The 15,381-nt window shown below is 38.0% G+C and overlaps 1 protein-coding gene across 1 annotated transcript in view; it reads right to left on the bottom strand.

Moving 5' to 3' along the window:
• Positions 1-6,342, bottom strand: part of FANCC (Fanconi anemia, complementation group C) — a 139,842-nt gene extending 133,500 nt beyond the window's left edge. The window contains exons 1-2 of the mRNA XM_012640061.1: positions 6,097-6,342; positions 4,238-4,322 (exon numbers count right to left, since the gene is read on the bottom strand). Coding sequence (XP_012495515.1) covers positions 4,238-4,322; positions 6,097-6,330 — 319 coding nt within the window. The 5' untranslated portion in view covers positions 6,331-6,342. The remainder of the gene's footprint in view (positions 1-4,237; positions 4,323-6,096) is intronic.
• Positions 6,343-15,381: the final 9,039 nt, after the last annotated feature.

Raw genomic sequence — 15,381 nt, 5'->3', positions numbered from 1 at the left:
CCCCACGTGTTGAGTGATTCCCACACACTTAGTTCAATGAGTGAGAGTATTATTTTTTACTTTTCTCTCAAAAAGAAGAAAAGAAAAAGAAGACACAGAAACTTCCACCCAACCTTTAGGAGTTGCTTTCTTTGCCCAGAGTCAAGGCACTGAAATGTACTGCTAATGAATGAGCTTACAGCCTACTTTGCGTTGGTGATTTACAGACACAAGCCATCGCCTGTAATTCATGAGTGCCACCAGCACTCACTATGGGGGATGCCATCTGTCAGGCTCCTCCCTAGAGGCCCTAAGATTAGGCTGGAGCATCCCGCAGGGCACCTTAAGTGAGATGGGAAACTTCCTGGGATCCACTGCAGGACAGTCACTGACAGCAGATCTTAAGTACAAATTTGGATTCTAAAAATGAGTGGATGGGAAAGGAATACTGCAACATACACTTGCCACCTAATATTTTATTTTTTGATATCTTGAAGTGAAATTCTAAATGAAAGCTAAATTAATTCTTTAACTTTAATTCTATAGTTTAAAAGTATGAAGGCAGCAAAATTTTATGAAATGGTAAATATTTATTGTCTTAAGCTGCGAAGTTTTGGAGGAAATTTTTCCATGGAATAGACAGCAAGTTGTGAGGAAGACAGGACATAGCTGTTATGGTTAATCATGAAGGCAGAGCTAGAACCAAGGGACCAGAATTTCAGGAGGTGAAGGCTATATTTGTGTGCAGGGGACATCACTGAATAAAAAAGTGTTCTCTCTCATTATTATCTATTTTTCTCTTCTCTTTTTGGAATGAGTTTCCAAATCATTCTTCCTTCCTTATTACTCCTTTCTCTGATTCTGTTCTCAATCAATACTATGCGTGACTGGCTTTTTTCCATGATGCAGACTGTTTGCTTTCACTGTATTTACAAAGCAATTTTGATATTATAAAACCGTAAGAAAAGATCCCTTCTGAGAAGAAAGTGCCCAACTAGTGAGAAACAGCAGTGGTCACACAAGCAGGATTTGATTGCTCAGGGTTTTGTGCCTATTAGTCGTCTCCAGGAGCTCAGGAGCAAAGGCATTCCTCAAACAGGAAACTGAAATTTAATGGGCAGTTTAAAAGGTAACACAAGCAATGAAACAGAAAGGGATGGAGATTTTGTTTCTGGTTGTCAGAGGGGGCCAATGTAACGGAGATAAGGTGCTAAGAAAAGATCACAGACAGATACAAATTTAAGGACATAGGGATAAAGCACTCCAACCTCTCTCTCACTTTCACAAAAATATGAGACCCAGTGAGTTCAGCAGCTTGTCTTAGAGGATATCATCTCATCAACTGTCCTCCAACAGTCAGCCCCAGCAGGGCTCTCCATGAAACCCTCCTTCCCCTCCGCTGCCGCTCCCTGTTCCATCCGCAACAGGAGCCTTCATGCTGACTGGGTCAGGCTGATCTGCTTTGGTCTCTTTTTGCCTGACTGCAAGTTCCCAATGGGCAGAAATGCTGAGCCATGTTTTCCTAGGGGCAGCATGCAAAAAAAAAAAAAACACACACACACTTAATATATATCTGTCGAGTGAACATATACACTCAAGTGAAGCTGGCTAGCGGTAATGCCAGGACTGGAACACTTCAACCGCAAGATATGATCCAGTAGGGACAGAACATTACAACAAGGTGGACTTCAGAGTCACATGAGGAGTTGGGTCCTGGCTCTTACTAGTTTTGTACTTTGAGGAGGGCAACTTATTTACTCTAACCCATAATTATCTGTCCTGCAAGACTGTCATCAAGAACTCGATAAGACCCACCATGTATTCCACAGAGAACAGTGTCCAGCACAAAGTGAGCACTGCCTCCCACTCTACGACACGAACTTTCCCACACTTAACATTTCTGAATTGAGGATGTGACTTATATCCACCATGTATACTTAAAGGGCATAGTATTTTTTTCTTCTAAAAAGCTTCTATTAAATCCATGAAGCATCTAACAATGAGTAGTGCTTTTAAACGGAGGTCATTCGACAATTTCTTTTCCTTCTTCCTGCCATCAATATCGGCCTAGCTCAATGCTTTTCAAACATTTCGATATGACACATCAGAGGTTGTGAATTCAGTTTGGGGTCATGAACACCAGTTTTAAAATAGCATAGAGAACATGGATTGCACATAATAAAGACAAAGTTGTCCCCCATTACCCTCAGGGGATACGTTCAAAGACACCCCCACTCATGGGTGCCTGAAACTGTGGATAGTACCGAACCCTATATATACTATGGTTTTTCCTTACATACATACCTATGATAAAATTTCATTCATAAATTAGTCACAGTAAGAGATTAACAACAATAACTAATAATAAAATAGAAAAATTGTAACAATATACTGTAATAAAAGTTATGTGAATGTGATCTCTCTCTCTCCTGTCCTCTTAATATGTTATTGTACTATACTGTGGGTAACTGACGCCCAGAAAGACAAGGGGGAGACTACTGTAAGCATTCCTTCATGAAATGTGTTTAGTCATGTGTGTGCGCGTGTATGTGTCTGTGTGTAAACGAGTACATGTGCATATCCATGTGCATATGCATATATATACATACACATGTACATAAAATGTATTTCTGGTCAAAGATGTTTGAGAAACACTGGCCTAGCTGCAATAAATAAATTTAGGACAGGAAAGTGTGGCCCTGGTGGACAGACACCATGCTGGCTCACTAGTGTTGCTATTTTAAATCAAGAACTTGAACAAGGTGAGGGGTAACAAGAAGAGGAAGAGGCCTCAGTGGGGAGGCAGGGGCGCAGATGAGAATAGGGGTAGAGCAAGTGAGGCTGAGTGTGCGGCCCGGCCACGCGTATGTGCTCACAGGATGCTGTCCCTTTCCTGCCTAGGTCATGTCCCTTCTAATGACTTATGACAGGCTAGAAAAGGGAAACTGTACAACTCTTTAAAACATCAAATGGGAATATTCATTTTATTTTTGGTTCTAATGTCGTTATATTATGCAGTTAGTCTTTGACTTTAAAAATTCTGAAAAATAAATATCACATCAGCTAACAATATAGTCAATCCAAGGCAAACCATGTTCCTTCAGGATGTGTCTGCTCCACCCTATGCTAGGCCCTAAGGTGACAATGAGAATTAAAACCGCATCTCCTTTTCTCAAGAGGCATTCAGCCTTCCAGGTCATCAGACAGTGGAAGAACATTATAATAAAGGGAGATGCTAGAGGCCAAGGAGACACTGAGAGGTTCCTAACGCAGCCGCAGTACAGCTATTTTAAAGAAGGCTGAAGAGAACAAAGAGGAGAACAGAGGCAAAAGGAATCAATCACCAGCGGCAGGCCCTGCCATCAAGTGCCTTCAGGCACTGCTAGTACAGGACCCAGCTACAACCTATGCTACAGTTGTGGAAGATGAAACAGGAAATGAGACTGAACAGCAGGCAGGTCAGTGAAGGCACACCTCTCCCCAACGTGTCCCCAAATTCCTCTCAACCTTGTATAATACCAAAATGTTACCCCTGGCAGGATTCAGATCCTGAAGAATGACTTCACAACACGGGAAACAGTACGCGAGTTAATATGAATTCGTGAAACAAAGAAATTAACTCAGTATCCTTAGTATAGCCATTTTATACCGAATTAAAAATGAGGTTATGAATGGGCTGGGCACAGTGGCTCACACCTGTAATTGCTGGAGGATCACTCGAACCCAGGGGTTTGAGACCAGCCTGAGCAACAGAGCAAGACCATCTCTACAACAAATAAAAAAAGTACCCAGGCATGGTGATGTGCACCTATAGTCTCAGCTACTCAGGAGGCTGAGGCAGGACGATCATTTGAGCCCAGGATTTTGAGGTTGCAATGAGCTGTGATGACGCCATTGCACTCTAGCCCAGACTACAGAGCAAGACCCGGTCTCAAAAAAACAAATAAGCAAAAATGAGGTTATGAAAATGATTACAGACAAAAATTGGCATTTAAATCATCTGAGAGTTTCTGCCCTTTAATACAAAGAGCTTTGTTTTCCTATAGAGCTGCACATGTGCACGCATATGTGTATGTTTATACAAACATACATCCACATATATGCACAATAAAGGATGCCATTTTTGTAAAGGAGTAATGAATACATAAGTTGTTCAATGAAAAATAGGAGAAAGGTTTATAATTTAAGCCTCTGTATTTTCTTAAACAATGCAAACATTAAAATAGCCATTTTAAGAGAACACACTTTGGATTCTTACCATATGCTAAAATAAAAGGATTCCAGCAAGATTTTGCCAGCAGTTGACCAATGGTGGGGAATCTTTCAATGACTGTATTAAAATCCTGTAAAAGAAAATTATATTTTGGTCAGTAAAAGGGCATTATGTAACGCATAAAGATTGAACTGACGTTATAGGCTGAAGGAGCTTGAATGCTTCTTGTTTAGTATGTGTTTTTAAAAAGTAGGCAAAAAGGAGTAGAGAAGATCTTTAGGTAAGTAATTCAAGTAAAGTTTTTTTTGGTTTTTTGGTTTGTTTCTTGAGATGGGGTCTTGCGATATTGCCCAGGCTGGTCTCTGACTCCTGGGCTTAAGTCATCCTCCCTCCACTTTGGCCTCCTGAGTAGCTGCGATTACAAGCACATGACACCATGCCTGGCTTCAAATAAAGTTTTATAAACAGCCAACCATCTTACTTTATCATAAACCAGGTCATCAAAATTAAGATGTATAATAGGAAAAATTAATTTTGTTACAAAATTGATTTTATTTTACTCATACTTAATAGCCAGGAAAGGCCACTTTATTTAAAAATAAAAAAGAATGCATAAAAATAAAAAAAAATTGGTGATTAAAAACTATATAATCCCATATTTTCATCTGGGTTTTTTATTCTAACATATTAAGAGAGATTCCTAACTCAGCTCCAGTAAGGTTATTTTCAAAGAAGGTTTAAAAGGACAAGAATTCTGGAACTTGTAAGAAGAAATAAAAGCAGCCAAAGCATAAAGATATGTATCTCTGTTTATTACTATTTTGATTACTATATGGTAAATGACATCATACTTAGTCTATAACAACTTAAATCCTGAGACAAAAAAAGATCAACCAAATAGAAAACAGCTTAAGATTAAAAAATACACATGCCCTTGTACAGTTGGCCCTTTTCCCACTTCTTTACCTTTCATGAAAGGTCAAAAATAAAACCAAACTGAGATAATGTGCAGGTAAGCTAAAACGATAAGCATTGCTTGCTCCTGCAGAAAAATATTTCTCGCACTTGTCTCAGCATTAAGGCTGGTCCTAGACTTTCCAGGACCACATTAAGGTCAAGTTACATAAGTCATATTACAAAAAACAATTTTAAAAATTAGTATTGGTATTCACACAGACAGTATCTTTCCTTCTAATTTCTAAAGACATATGAACTCATTATCAACACAAATTAGTCTTCAAATTTCCTACTTGCTTCTTTAAGGGAAAAGAAGCATAACACAAGAACACCTACGTTAAGCGACAATTTTGCTTTTCATTTTGATATTTCATTTTGAAAGAGTATGTTCATAATATGAAAGCATGCACTGTCATAAAAATGTCTATTACAAAAGAAATTAAATCAAAAAATTAAATTTTAAAAATAAATTAACAATAGTGAAGATACTCAAAATCTTAATGTTTATCAGAAGTATTATATTTATAAGAAGAGATCTTAAGATTTATCATCTCTTAGAAGAGGCCACTTGAGAGCAGGGTTGAGGAAAGGGTAAGCATTTCAGCAAACTCTCCAAGATTCAAGGAACACAAAAGCCTTTAAAAGAATCTCATTTATCACTTGACAACAAGTATCAAAATCTTGTTTATTTAAAAACAATCTGCTTGGTCAGGGAGTCTCACGTGATAACACAACTACTTAAGAAGAAAAAATTGATGTAATAATAAATCAGAAACTAGGAAACCAGCTCTTGTCTGCATTACCTAAGGGTAATTTGTCTTTCTAATCCAAGAGCACATTAGGTCAATACCGCAAGTCCCTAACTCTGGATAGCATTCTGTCTTGGTGAAATCTGGGAGAGTCCCTCATGTCATAAAATAATTTCATTATTTTGGTCTACTAAGTACCATCTCTTTTAAGGCTCTATACATCTTCCTTAGAAACTCCTGGAACTGAGGCAGGTGAAGACAGGTGTCCTGCTGGGTTTCCAAAGTGGAGGCCTGGTCCCATACGGAAAGCTTCCCCATCCAAAACTGATAATCAGAAGAAAGATCTACTGAATCTTGAGCCATCTTGGAAAAAGGGAAAAGGTGGTGTCCCTTCACAGCGGCCTGCCGAACAATGAAGGAAACAGTGGGCATCTATCAAATCTGTAAGAAAGGGAACACATGAAGCATTTTAACAAGGATCTTTTATCACTGCCGTCACAACCCACTGATGGGTGACGGGGGATTACAAGGGACTAAAACAGGGGCCTTCCTTGCTGGAGTCATCTTTGAATTATTTTAAAATGTGTCACCCAGCTGTAGCTCCAATTTTTACCATCTGAACTTTTATCATGATAATATCATTAGGCCAGAAGTCATTATACCTCCACAGGCACATACTAATTATGCACAAAAAGCACAGCTGATAATACTTTATATCTTCTTTTTAAGAGTGAGCTATTTTTAAATGTTCTGAATATGAAGTTCATTAGAGTATTTTAATGTAATGGGAAATCAAAAACATCCATGAATATTTAGTAATAGTCTGTGCCTAAGAAATGTTTTTGAAGTTCTTATGTTTTATATGCATTTCTGGCTTCTCATTTAGGTGTAAAAACAATCTCTATCCATTACTGTGTAATGAATTTTCTTCCCAGCTTCTCTACATTTCTTAGAAAAAAAGTAAAATAATTCATTCCACATGCATCAATTCAAACAATCTGTTTAATTTAACTAAAGACTGCTTTATACACTTGATCTCAATTCATTCACAAGAAGAAGCCATATTTTAGTAAAATACAATAAATTCCAATTATTGAGGAGGTATACTAGTCCTAAATTGACAGAAGATAAAATCTCATAAGCCTGATTCCTACCCCTTAAGTCCAGAACAATGGAGTTACACAGTGAGTGTGAGCCTCAGGTGGAGCTGGGTCAGTGACTGTAGATACCCCTCCCATCCTGCACCTCTCCATGCCCAGCCGGAAGCAGGAACTGGGAAGCAGGAATCAGGAATCACAGCAAGCAGAGGAAAGACGGCCACAGGTATGTCTTTCAGGTGTGTCAACAGGTGCAGGTGCAGGCCTTCACAGACTCTTATAAGCCCCTGAGACAGGGAGGATTCCCAGCAACCTAATTTCAAAAGACTGCTCCACTAGTGGTAAATAAAGTGCATTTAAATCCTTAGCAACAATAATGAACAGATAAAATGCTACCGATTAAATACCAAAAATATGAACAAAGGAGGTTCCCATTACTAAACAGGAAAACAAGAAGAAATTTACAAAGATAGTACCATTTGGCTTCAATGCAAAACAATCTAGACCAGGAAGATGAAAGTTTTAAAATGAAATTTAAAATTTTACAGCGTTTGTGTTTGCTTTGGCAGCACATATACTAAAGTTTTGGGAAGGATCATGTCATGATGAACCAAAAAAGGTTTAATAATAGAGGGAATAGGCAGGGCGTGGTGGCTCATGCATGTAATCCTAGCACTCTGGGAGGTCGAGGCGGGTGGATCGTTTGAGCTCAGGAGTTCGAGACCACCCTGAGCAAGAGCGAGACCCCATCTCTACCAAAAATAGAGAAAGAAATTAGCTGGACTACTAAAAATATATAGAAAAAAGTAGCCGGGCATGGTGGTGCAAGCCTGTAGTCCCAGCTACTCGGGAGGCTGAGGCAGGAGGATCACTTGAGCCCAGGAGTTTGAGGTTGCTGTAAGCTAGGATGACACCACGGCACTCTAGCCCAGGCAACAGAGTGAGACTCTGTCTCATAAATAAATAAATAATAGAGGGACTATATGCATACTGTTAAAATGGCATTTAGCCAAAAATCTACGTATTGCCCCTGACTTCTCCCTTTCTCTCATTGTCCTCATCCAAGCCATCACGAACACCTGTCAATTCTACCTCCAAAATAAATGCATGTGCTCTGACTGGAATGCATGCACTTCCATCTCACTGCTGCCACCCGGCCCAGCCCTAGAGCGTCAGACTTGCCTTCTGCCAGGCCCAGCCTGCCTCTCTCCTATTGACTCTGTGCCCAGTAGCAAAAACAACTTTGGCAAATGTCAGTCAGACCCAATACACTCTCTTGCTTAAAACCCCTTTTCAACAGCTTCCTTGGAAAGAAAACCTAACTCCCTCTAGAAAATAACCCTAGCTGCTTACTGGAGACTCAAAGGCCCTGCAAAACGTGGCTCTGGCACTTCCTCCGTCCAACCTCTCGTTTCCTCCCTGCCCGGCTCACCAGTCCAGGCCTCTCATCTGCTCCATAAACACAGCAAGCTCTTCCCTGCTTCCAGAGCTTTCCGCTGATTCCTTCACATAGGTTATTACCCTGGGCATTTATTTGTTCACTTAGTTACTGCTTCCTACACTGGTATGTAAATTCCCTGTCCTCTTAGAATTTAGCATAGGCCAGACAAACACTAAATATTGAATGAAAGAATGAATAATTCACTAGTATTTTTCAAAGTACAGTTTTAAGCTAAATGCCATAGCAAAATGCTTCTCCAGACAAACCAAGTTAATTTTTAAAAGGTAACTCCCCTCAAAAAGATAATTTTAAAAGCATTTTGTTACCTGTGTGAAATTTAATATTCTATTTTACAAATATAATAATAGCTTATACATGCATATATTTTCTGCATACTATTAGTTTATTAAGTATGAAATGTCCAATTTCCTTAAGTACTAAGTTTGACTGTTGATATCTCTGACATTTTACTTTGATACTTGTTTTATGTTTATTGTGAAGGTACATCCTTAGTCTTTCAAATGCATGTTTTAGCTTGTGATTATCTTTCAATTTTTTTACAGCTATTTTTGTGAAACCATGAATACGTCAAAAATTTGTGTTATTTTCAAATGTGAGTTCTGTCGTAGAACCAACGTAGCACAGACAGCTCGAAATATCAATGAAGTGTTTGAGAAAGATGTGGCTAATGAATGCACAGTACGTCAATGGTTTGGGAAGTTCCATTCTAGAGATTTTAATCTTGAAAATGAGCCACGTGGGTGACCTGAGACCAAGGTGAATAATGAGCTGAAAGCTGTAGTGGAAGCAAATCCATCTCAACCTACGTGTGAATTAGCAGCTAGGTTTGACGTTACTATTCCAACAATACTGGACCATTTGAAACAAATGGGCAAGGTAAAGAAGCTGGATAGATGGGTACCACATGAATTAAATGAGAGTCAGAAGAGAAATCGTCTCAAAGCTTGCCTTTCTTTGCTGTCGCGACATAAAGACCAACCATTTCTACACTGTATTGTTATGTGTGATGAAAAATGGATTCTTGTTGACAATTGCGAGCTTTCAGCACAATGGCTGGATAAAGATGAAGAGCCAAAACACAGTCCAAAACCAAATATTCATCAAAAAAAAGCTAATGGTGTCTGTTTGGTGGTCCAGCACTGGTATTATTCACTACAGCTTCATGAAACTTGGTCAATTACAACAGATGTCTATTGCAAACAATTGGACGAAATGATGAGGATGCTTGAGATTAAACAGTTGAGGCTGGTCAACAGATACAGTCCAATCCTCTTGCAAGACAATGGTCAATCACATGTCACACAAACAACGCTGCTCAAACTTCAGAAGCTGGACTTGGAAACTCTTTGTCAGCCACCATATTCACCAGACCTTGCACCAACTGACTACCACTTCTTCCAGGCTTTGGATCACTTCTTGCAAGGAAAAATATTCAATTCTCAACAAGCTGTAGGAAATGCCTTTTGCGGTTTCATCACCACTTGCTCTCCAGGCTTCTTTGCTGCTGGCATAAACAAGCTACCATTAAGATGGCAAAACTGTGTCCATAGTTTAGGCACATACTTTGATTAATTGTACTGCTTCTTGTTTGAACTATAATAAACTACACTTTTGATTCAAAATTAGACTTTTCATATTTAATGATCTAATAACCAATCATCACAGCAACCCTATGAAATGGGTACTATCTCCATTTTACAGAGGCACAGACAGATTATGTAATTGCCCAAAGTAAGATTATGTAAAAACCCAAAGGTTCAACATCTTTAGCTAGCCCCTATTTTAAATTATTTCTAAAAATAATTTCCCAAATACAATAAAAAGCCATAACTGAAAATAATCAAGCACACAGGAAGAAAAGAATACATGAACAAGCACCCCAAAACAATGGACAGCAAGCAAAGATACCAAAACAGAGAGGACTCCAGATAGTTCAATGACCAAATAACTACAAAATAACTAAAAGGGTCATTTATGAAGATAAAAGTCAAAATTTCATGAAGGAACTAAAAACTATAAAAAATGACCCTGTAGATGAAAAAGAATTAAGTAGAATTTCTAAAACTGAAAAACAAAATAACTGAAATTAAGGACTCAATGGATGGGTTTAACAATTTATTAGACCAGAATTCAATATGTACAGTCAAAACAATGGAAAAATACACAAGAATGGATGAGATACATAGAAATACAGTGAGAAGACCAAAAAACATATCCTCAATGCAATGAAAGGAAAAAAGGGCCAACCTAGAATTCTACACCCAGCTAAAACAGTCATCAAGAATAAAGATGAACTAAAGACTTTCTGACATACTAAAACTCAAAGAATTTGCCACCAGTACACCTGCTATAAAGGGTAGTCTTCAGGCAAATGGAAAATGTTCCTAGATGAAAGTCTAGAGATGTGAGAAGAAATTAAAAACAAAAATGTTAGATATGTGGGAAAATCTAAATTAATATTTATGATATAAAACAAGAACAATAGTATCTTTGGGGTTTTAATATACACAGACAATAAAATACATAAAAACAATGGTATATAAGCCAGGAGAAGGATAGAGTTAAGAATTCTAAGGTCCCTGCAATTGTCCAGGAAAAGGAAGATAAAAGTGTTAACATTAGACTTTAATAATTCAATAACTCGTATTATAATTTCTAGGATATCCACTAATAGAATAGGAAAAGGCAGTATATAATTTCTAAGTTATCAAAGCAGAAAAAGTTATAATAAAAAAAATTTAATCAACTCTCCAAAAGTGCAAGATAGAAGGGAAAAAGGAATATAGAATTTACAAGATAAATAAAATAGTAAGACAGTGGATTTAAACTCACATATATCAGTAATGGCACAATAGGCAAATGGATTGAATTAATGGATTAAATATCCAAGTAAAAGCCAAAGATTATCAGTTTTAAATTTAAAAAAACAAAAGAAAACTGTACATTGTTATAAAAGACATATCTAAAACATGCAATTATAGGTATACAGAAAAGCTAAAATAAGAATAGGGAAAAAGAATACCACTCAAATCAAAACAAACAAATCAAATCTTCATAATGATAAAAGGTTCAATTCAGCAGGAAGATATAACAATTCTAAATTTGTACATACTAATAATATGGAAATATAAAGCTCAAAGTGTAACACAAAAATTGACACAACTATAAGGAGAAATAATTCCAATCATAGTGGGAAAGTTTTAACACACTTATCTCAGTAAATGAAATCATTCCAAAATCCACAAATTACAAACTTTCCTGCAAAGAAAACACCAAGCTTATTAAATGCTTATGTATACTAGCAGAATGCTCATAGCAGCAGTATTCAAAACAGACCCAAATTGAAAACAACCAAAATGCCAATCAAAAGTACAATGAATAAATAAAATGTGGTCTATTCCAACAACGGAATATTGTGCAGCAATGACAATGTAGGAACTACCGCTACAGGCACAGAGATGAATTGGTAATCATAATGTTGAAAAAAAGAAACCAACCCATAAAAATACATAAGATATGATTCTATTTACATAAGTTCAAAAACTTAACTATAGTGATTAACATGAAAAAAAGTCAGGAAACCCATCACCTGTAGCGGAAGGGAAGAAGTACTCCTGGGAAGGTGTGTGTGAATAGCTCTCAAGATGCTGGCAATATTCTATTTCTTGATCTGCATGGCGGTGACATAGGTATTCATGTTTTAATAATTCATTAAAATATAAATGTTTATGTGCTTTTCAATATATGCTACTTTCCACAATTAAAAAAATGTTTCTTAAAACTTCCAGATACATTTACCATATAGATTTCATGTCAATAAAGTATTATAGTTTATAAACACTAATTAAGACATACACTAAGTCCTTGATGAACATAATAACAGGTTTTAAATTGTTGAAATAGTAGGTATTATCTGAGTTCTCTGTTTGAAAATACTAAGACTACTAGAATTGGGTGGAGATGGGGAGCTTGCTTCCTCTTTTGCCTTCCTCTCCTTAAATAATGCTTCCATTTTCCCAGTCCCAGCTCTGAGGGGGAGAAAATCCACAGCCTTCTTCCCAGACCCCTCACCTTAGCTGTGTGGCTGCTGCTTTGCCCCTGGAGGGCTACTGTCACAAGGAGGGAGGGACATTCAATTCAGTAGTCAGGGAGGCATGAGGCAGTGTAATGCTCAAGTAGACACATGAGGCAGCTTTCATGCAGTTCCAAAAAATGCATGCCTCGTAAAATGGGGCTGATTCTTCAGATTTATGGTAATTTCAATGTTTTTCACAAATGTATTAATTTTTTTTATCCTACGTAATTTGCAAACCTATTAGACAATTGAGAGCTGACTATACATTTTTTGATCAATACCAAAATCCTTTATCTTGCCCCAAATGGCTTTCTTATGATTCTGTCTATAGCTAAATTCATTTCACTAGGAGTTCCTAGAGAAATATTATTTAGTATTTTGTATTTAAGAAATAAAAGAAAGGTAGATGTTTAATAATATATTCCCTTAAAACTCAGGATTTTAACAAGTATTTTGCATACACACTGTATATACTAATGTAGCAAAAGCATGGCATGGAAAGTTAGAAGGAAATCCACATTTTCCATTTATTGAGTAATTTCTCTTTTAGCACATTTACCCAGTCCCTAAGGAATCAAAACAAACCATGATTTCACCTTCTCCACATACGTAGACTAAAAACAACAGAAGTTGTTAGATCCCTCAGTATGTATTTCCAGGAGAAAATAAAATGACCTCCAGAAACTCCTACACAGAGGGGACAAAAGGAAAGTCCTACTAGCAGAGGAACCCAGATGCTGGAACAGAAATGAGTGGCCAGTGAAGGACCCCCTCCCCGTGCTTGTTCATGTCCCTGTTTCCTGCCAGGTCAGAGGAGATCCTTCAGAAGCAGGAGGAGCTGAACGCAGTGAGGGGAGGGAGAAAGCAGCAAGGGAAAGCAGCCATAGGCCGAGCAAATATCTGAGATACTGAAAAGGGACTACTTCCAACGGTGTCAGCTTAGGATAACTGCATTTGCCCTTCTTCCCACATTTATCAATTGCTCAGAAGTTATTTTGTTGCCTGCTAAGCATCACTTTATGAAGTCAAAACACCAAGGTACAAAGATACACCATTGTCCATGAGGGCTCACATCTGACTCACTGAGATAACAGGGCTCAGATTCAAAGTACAGCAGGCAACAAAGTGGTAAAGGCTCAGGGCAAAAAGGCTCCTTATTTTGGTGAATTCTGTCCTTTAGGAGAAGGATATATTAAAAAACTTCACGGAAAATGTGCTTCACAAGGAATATGGAATTCGCCAAGCACAATGCATTACAGTGGAAGAAGGAAGTAAAAGCATTGAAACACTTGAGTGGTATCTGAAGAAAGATAAAGAGGGAAGAAACAAGTGGGTTAACAGGCCAGGGCAAAGTATCCTAATTCATTAAAAACAAATACAAAACCATTTCCCCTCATTTAGGATAGCTATTATTAAAAACACACACACAGAGAGAGAAAATAACAAGCACTGATGAGGATGTAGAGAAACTGGAACCCTTGTGCACTGTTGGTGGGAACATGAAATGGTGCAGGTGCTCTGGGAAACAGTGTGAAGGTTCCTCAAAATATTAATGTTGAATTACCATATGTTCCAGCAATGCTACTTCCAGGTATACACCCAAAAGAATTAAAAGCAGGGTCTCAAAGAGTATTTGTATGCTCATGTTCATTGCAGCATTATTCACAATAGCCAAAAGACAGAAACAACCCAAATGTCCATCGGTGGAAAAACAGATACACAAAGTGTGGTATATGCATACAACATAATGTCATTCAGCCTTAAAAAGGAATGTAATTCTGATACATACATGAATAAACCTTGAAAACATTATGCTAAGTGAAATCAGCCAGACATAGGACAAATATTGTATGATCCCATATGTATGAAGTACCTCAAATAGTCAAATTCATAGAGTTAAATTCATTCATGGGAGGAGACAGTAATGGAGAGCTACTGTTTAATGGGTACAGAGTTCCAGTTTGGGATGATGGAAAAATTCTGGAGACAGTTGGTGCTGCTGGCTATACAACAATATTAATGTAATCAATGCCACTGAATATACACTTAAAAAATGGTTAAGACGGTTAAATTTTATTTATATTTTACCACCATAAGAAAAAACACAAACAGACCTGGAGTGGCTCCAGTCATGGCTCCAGTTGTGGCTCTGCTGAGCCATGATGCAGGAGCACCTCCTGCATCCCCGCTGCGCCCTCCCCTCCCTGGCCCCTTCCTCAGAACAGTGTTGCACACACTGCTGTCTGCCCACTCAACAGCCCTACACCCTCCACTGCTTCTTTGTTAAGAGAAAAATCTGTTTTGTCCAAGAATCTCGTGGCCACATGTCTTAGGGGAGGTAGGGCTCTCCCCTAGTGCCAGGAGTGAATCTTGATTCATACAGACCAGTGGATTTCAAATGTTTTGGTCTCAGGACCCCTTTTCACTCTTAAACATTACTGAGGACCCCAAAGAACTTTTGTTTAAGTGGGTTATGTGTATCAATATTTACCACATGAAAAATTAAAACTTGAGAAAAATTTTAAAACACAAGAATACACAAACATATATTCCATTAGCTGCCAGAGTGATGACATCATCGTACATCATGTAACTTCCTGACAACTCCACTGCACACTAGTGAGAGAGTAGAAAAGGCAAATAATGTCTTAGCATTATTATGAAAATGGCTTTGCCCTTCCGACCCTCCTGAAAGGATCTCAGGGACGCAGGGTCCCAGAGCCATATTTTGGGAATAGCTGGTATTTGCACTTGCCCTCCTATCAATTGTAGGAATGGGCACGTTATGGATCTCTAGACCGTAAGAATTGAGCTTTGACTGAAGGGTTTCTGAGAGAGTTTGCCTCAAT

Source organism: Propithecus coquereli, unplaced genomic scaffold (assembly GCF_000956105.1).
Source record: "Propithecus coquereli isolate 6110/MARCELLA unplaced genomic scaffold, Pcoq_1.0 Scaffold147, whole genome shotgun sequence".
Taxonomy (NCBI): Eukaryota; Metazoa; Chordata; class Mammalia; order Primates; family Indriidae; genus Propithecus; species Propithecus coquereli.
This window is presented reverse-complemented; position numbering and strand designations above follow the sequence as displayed.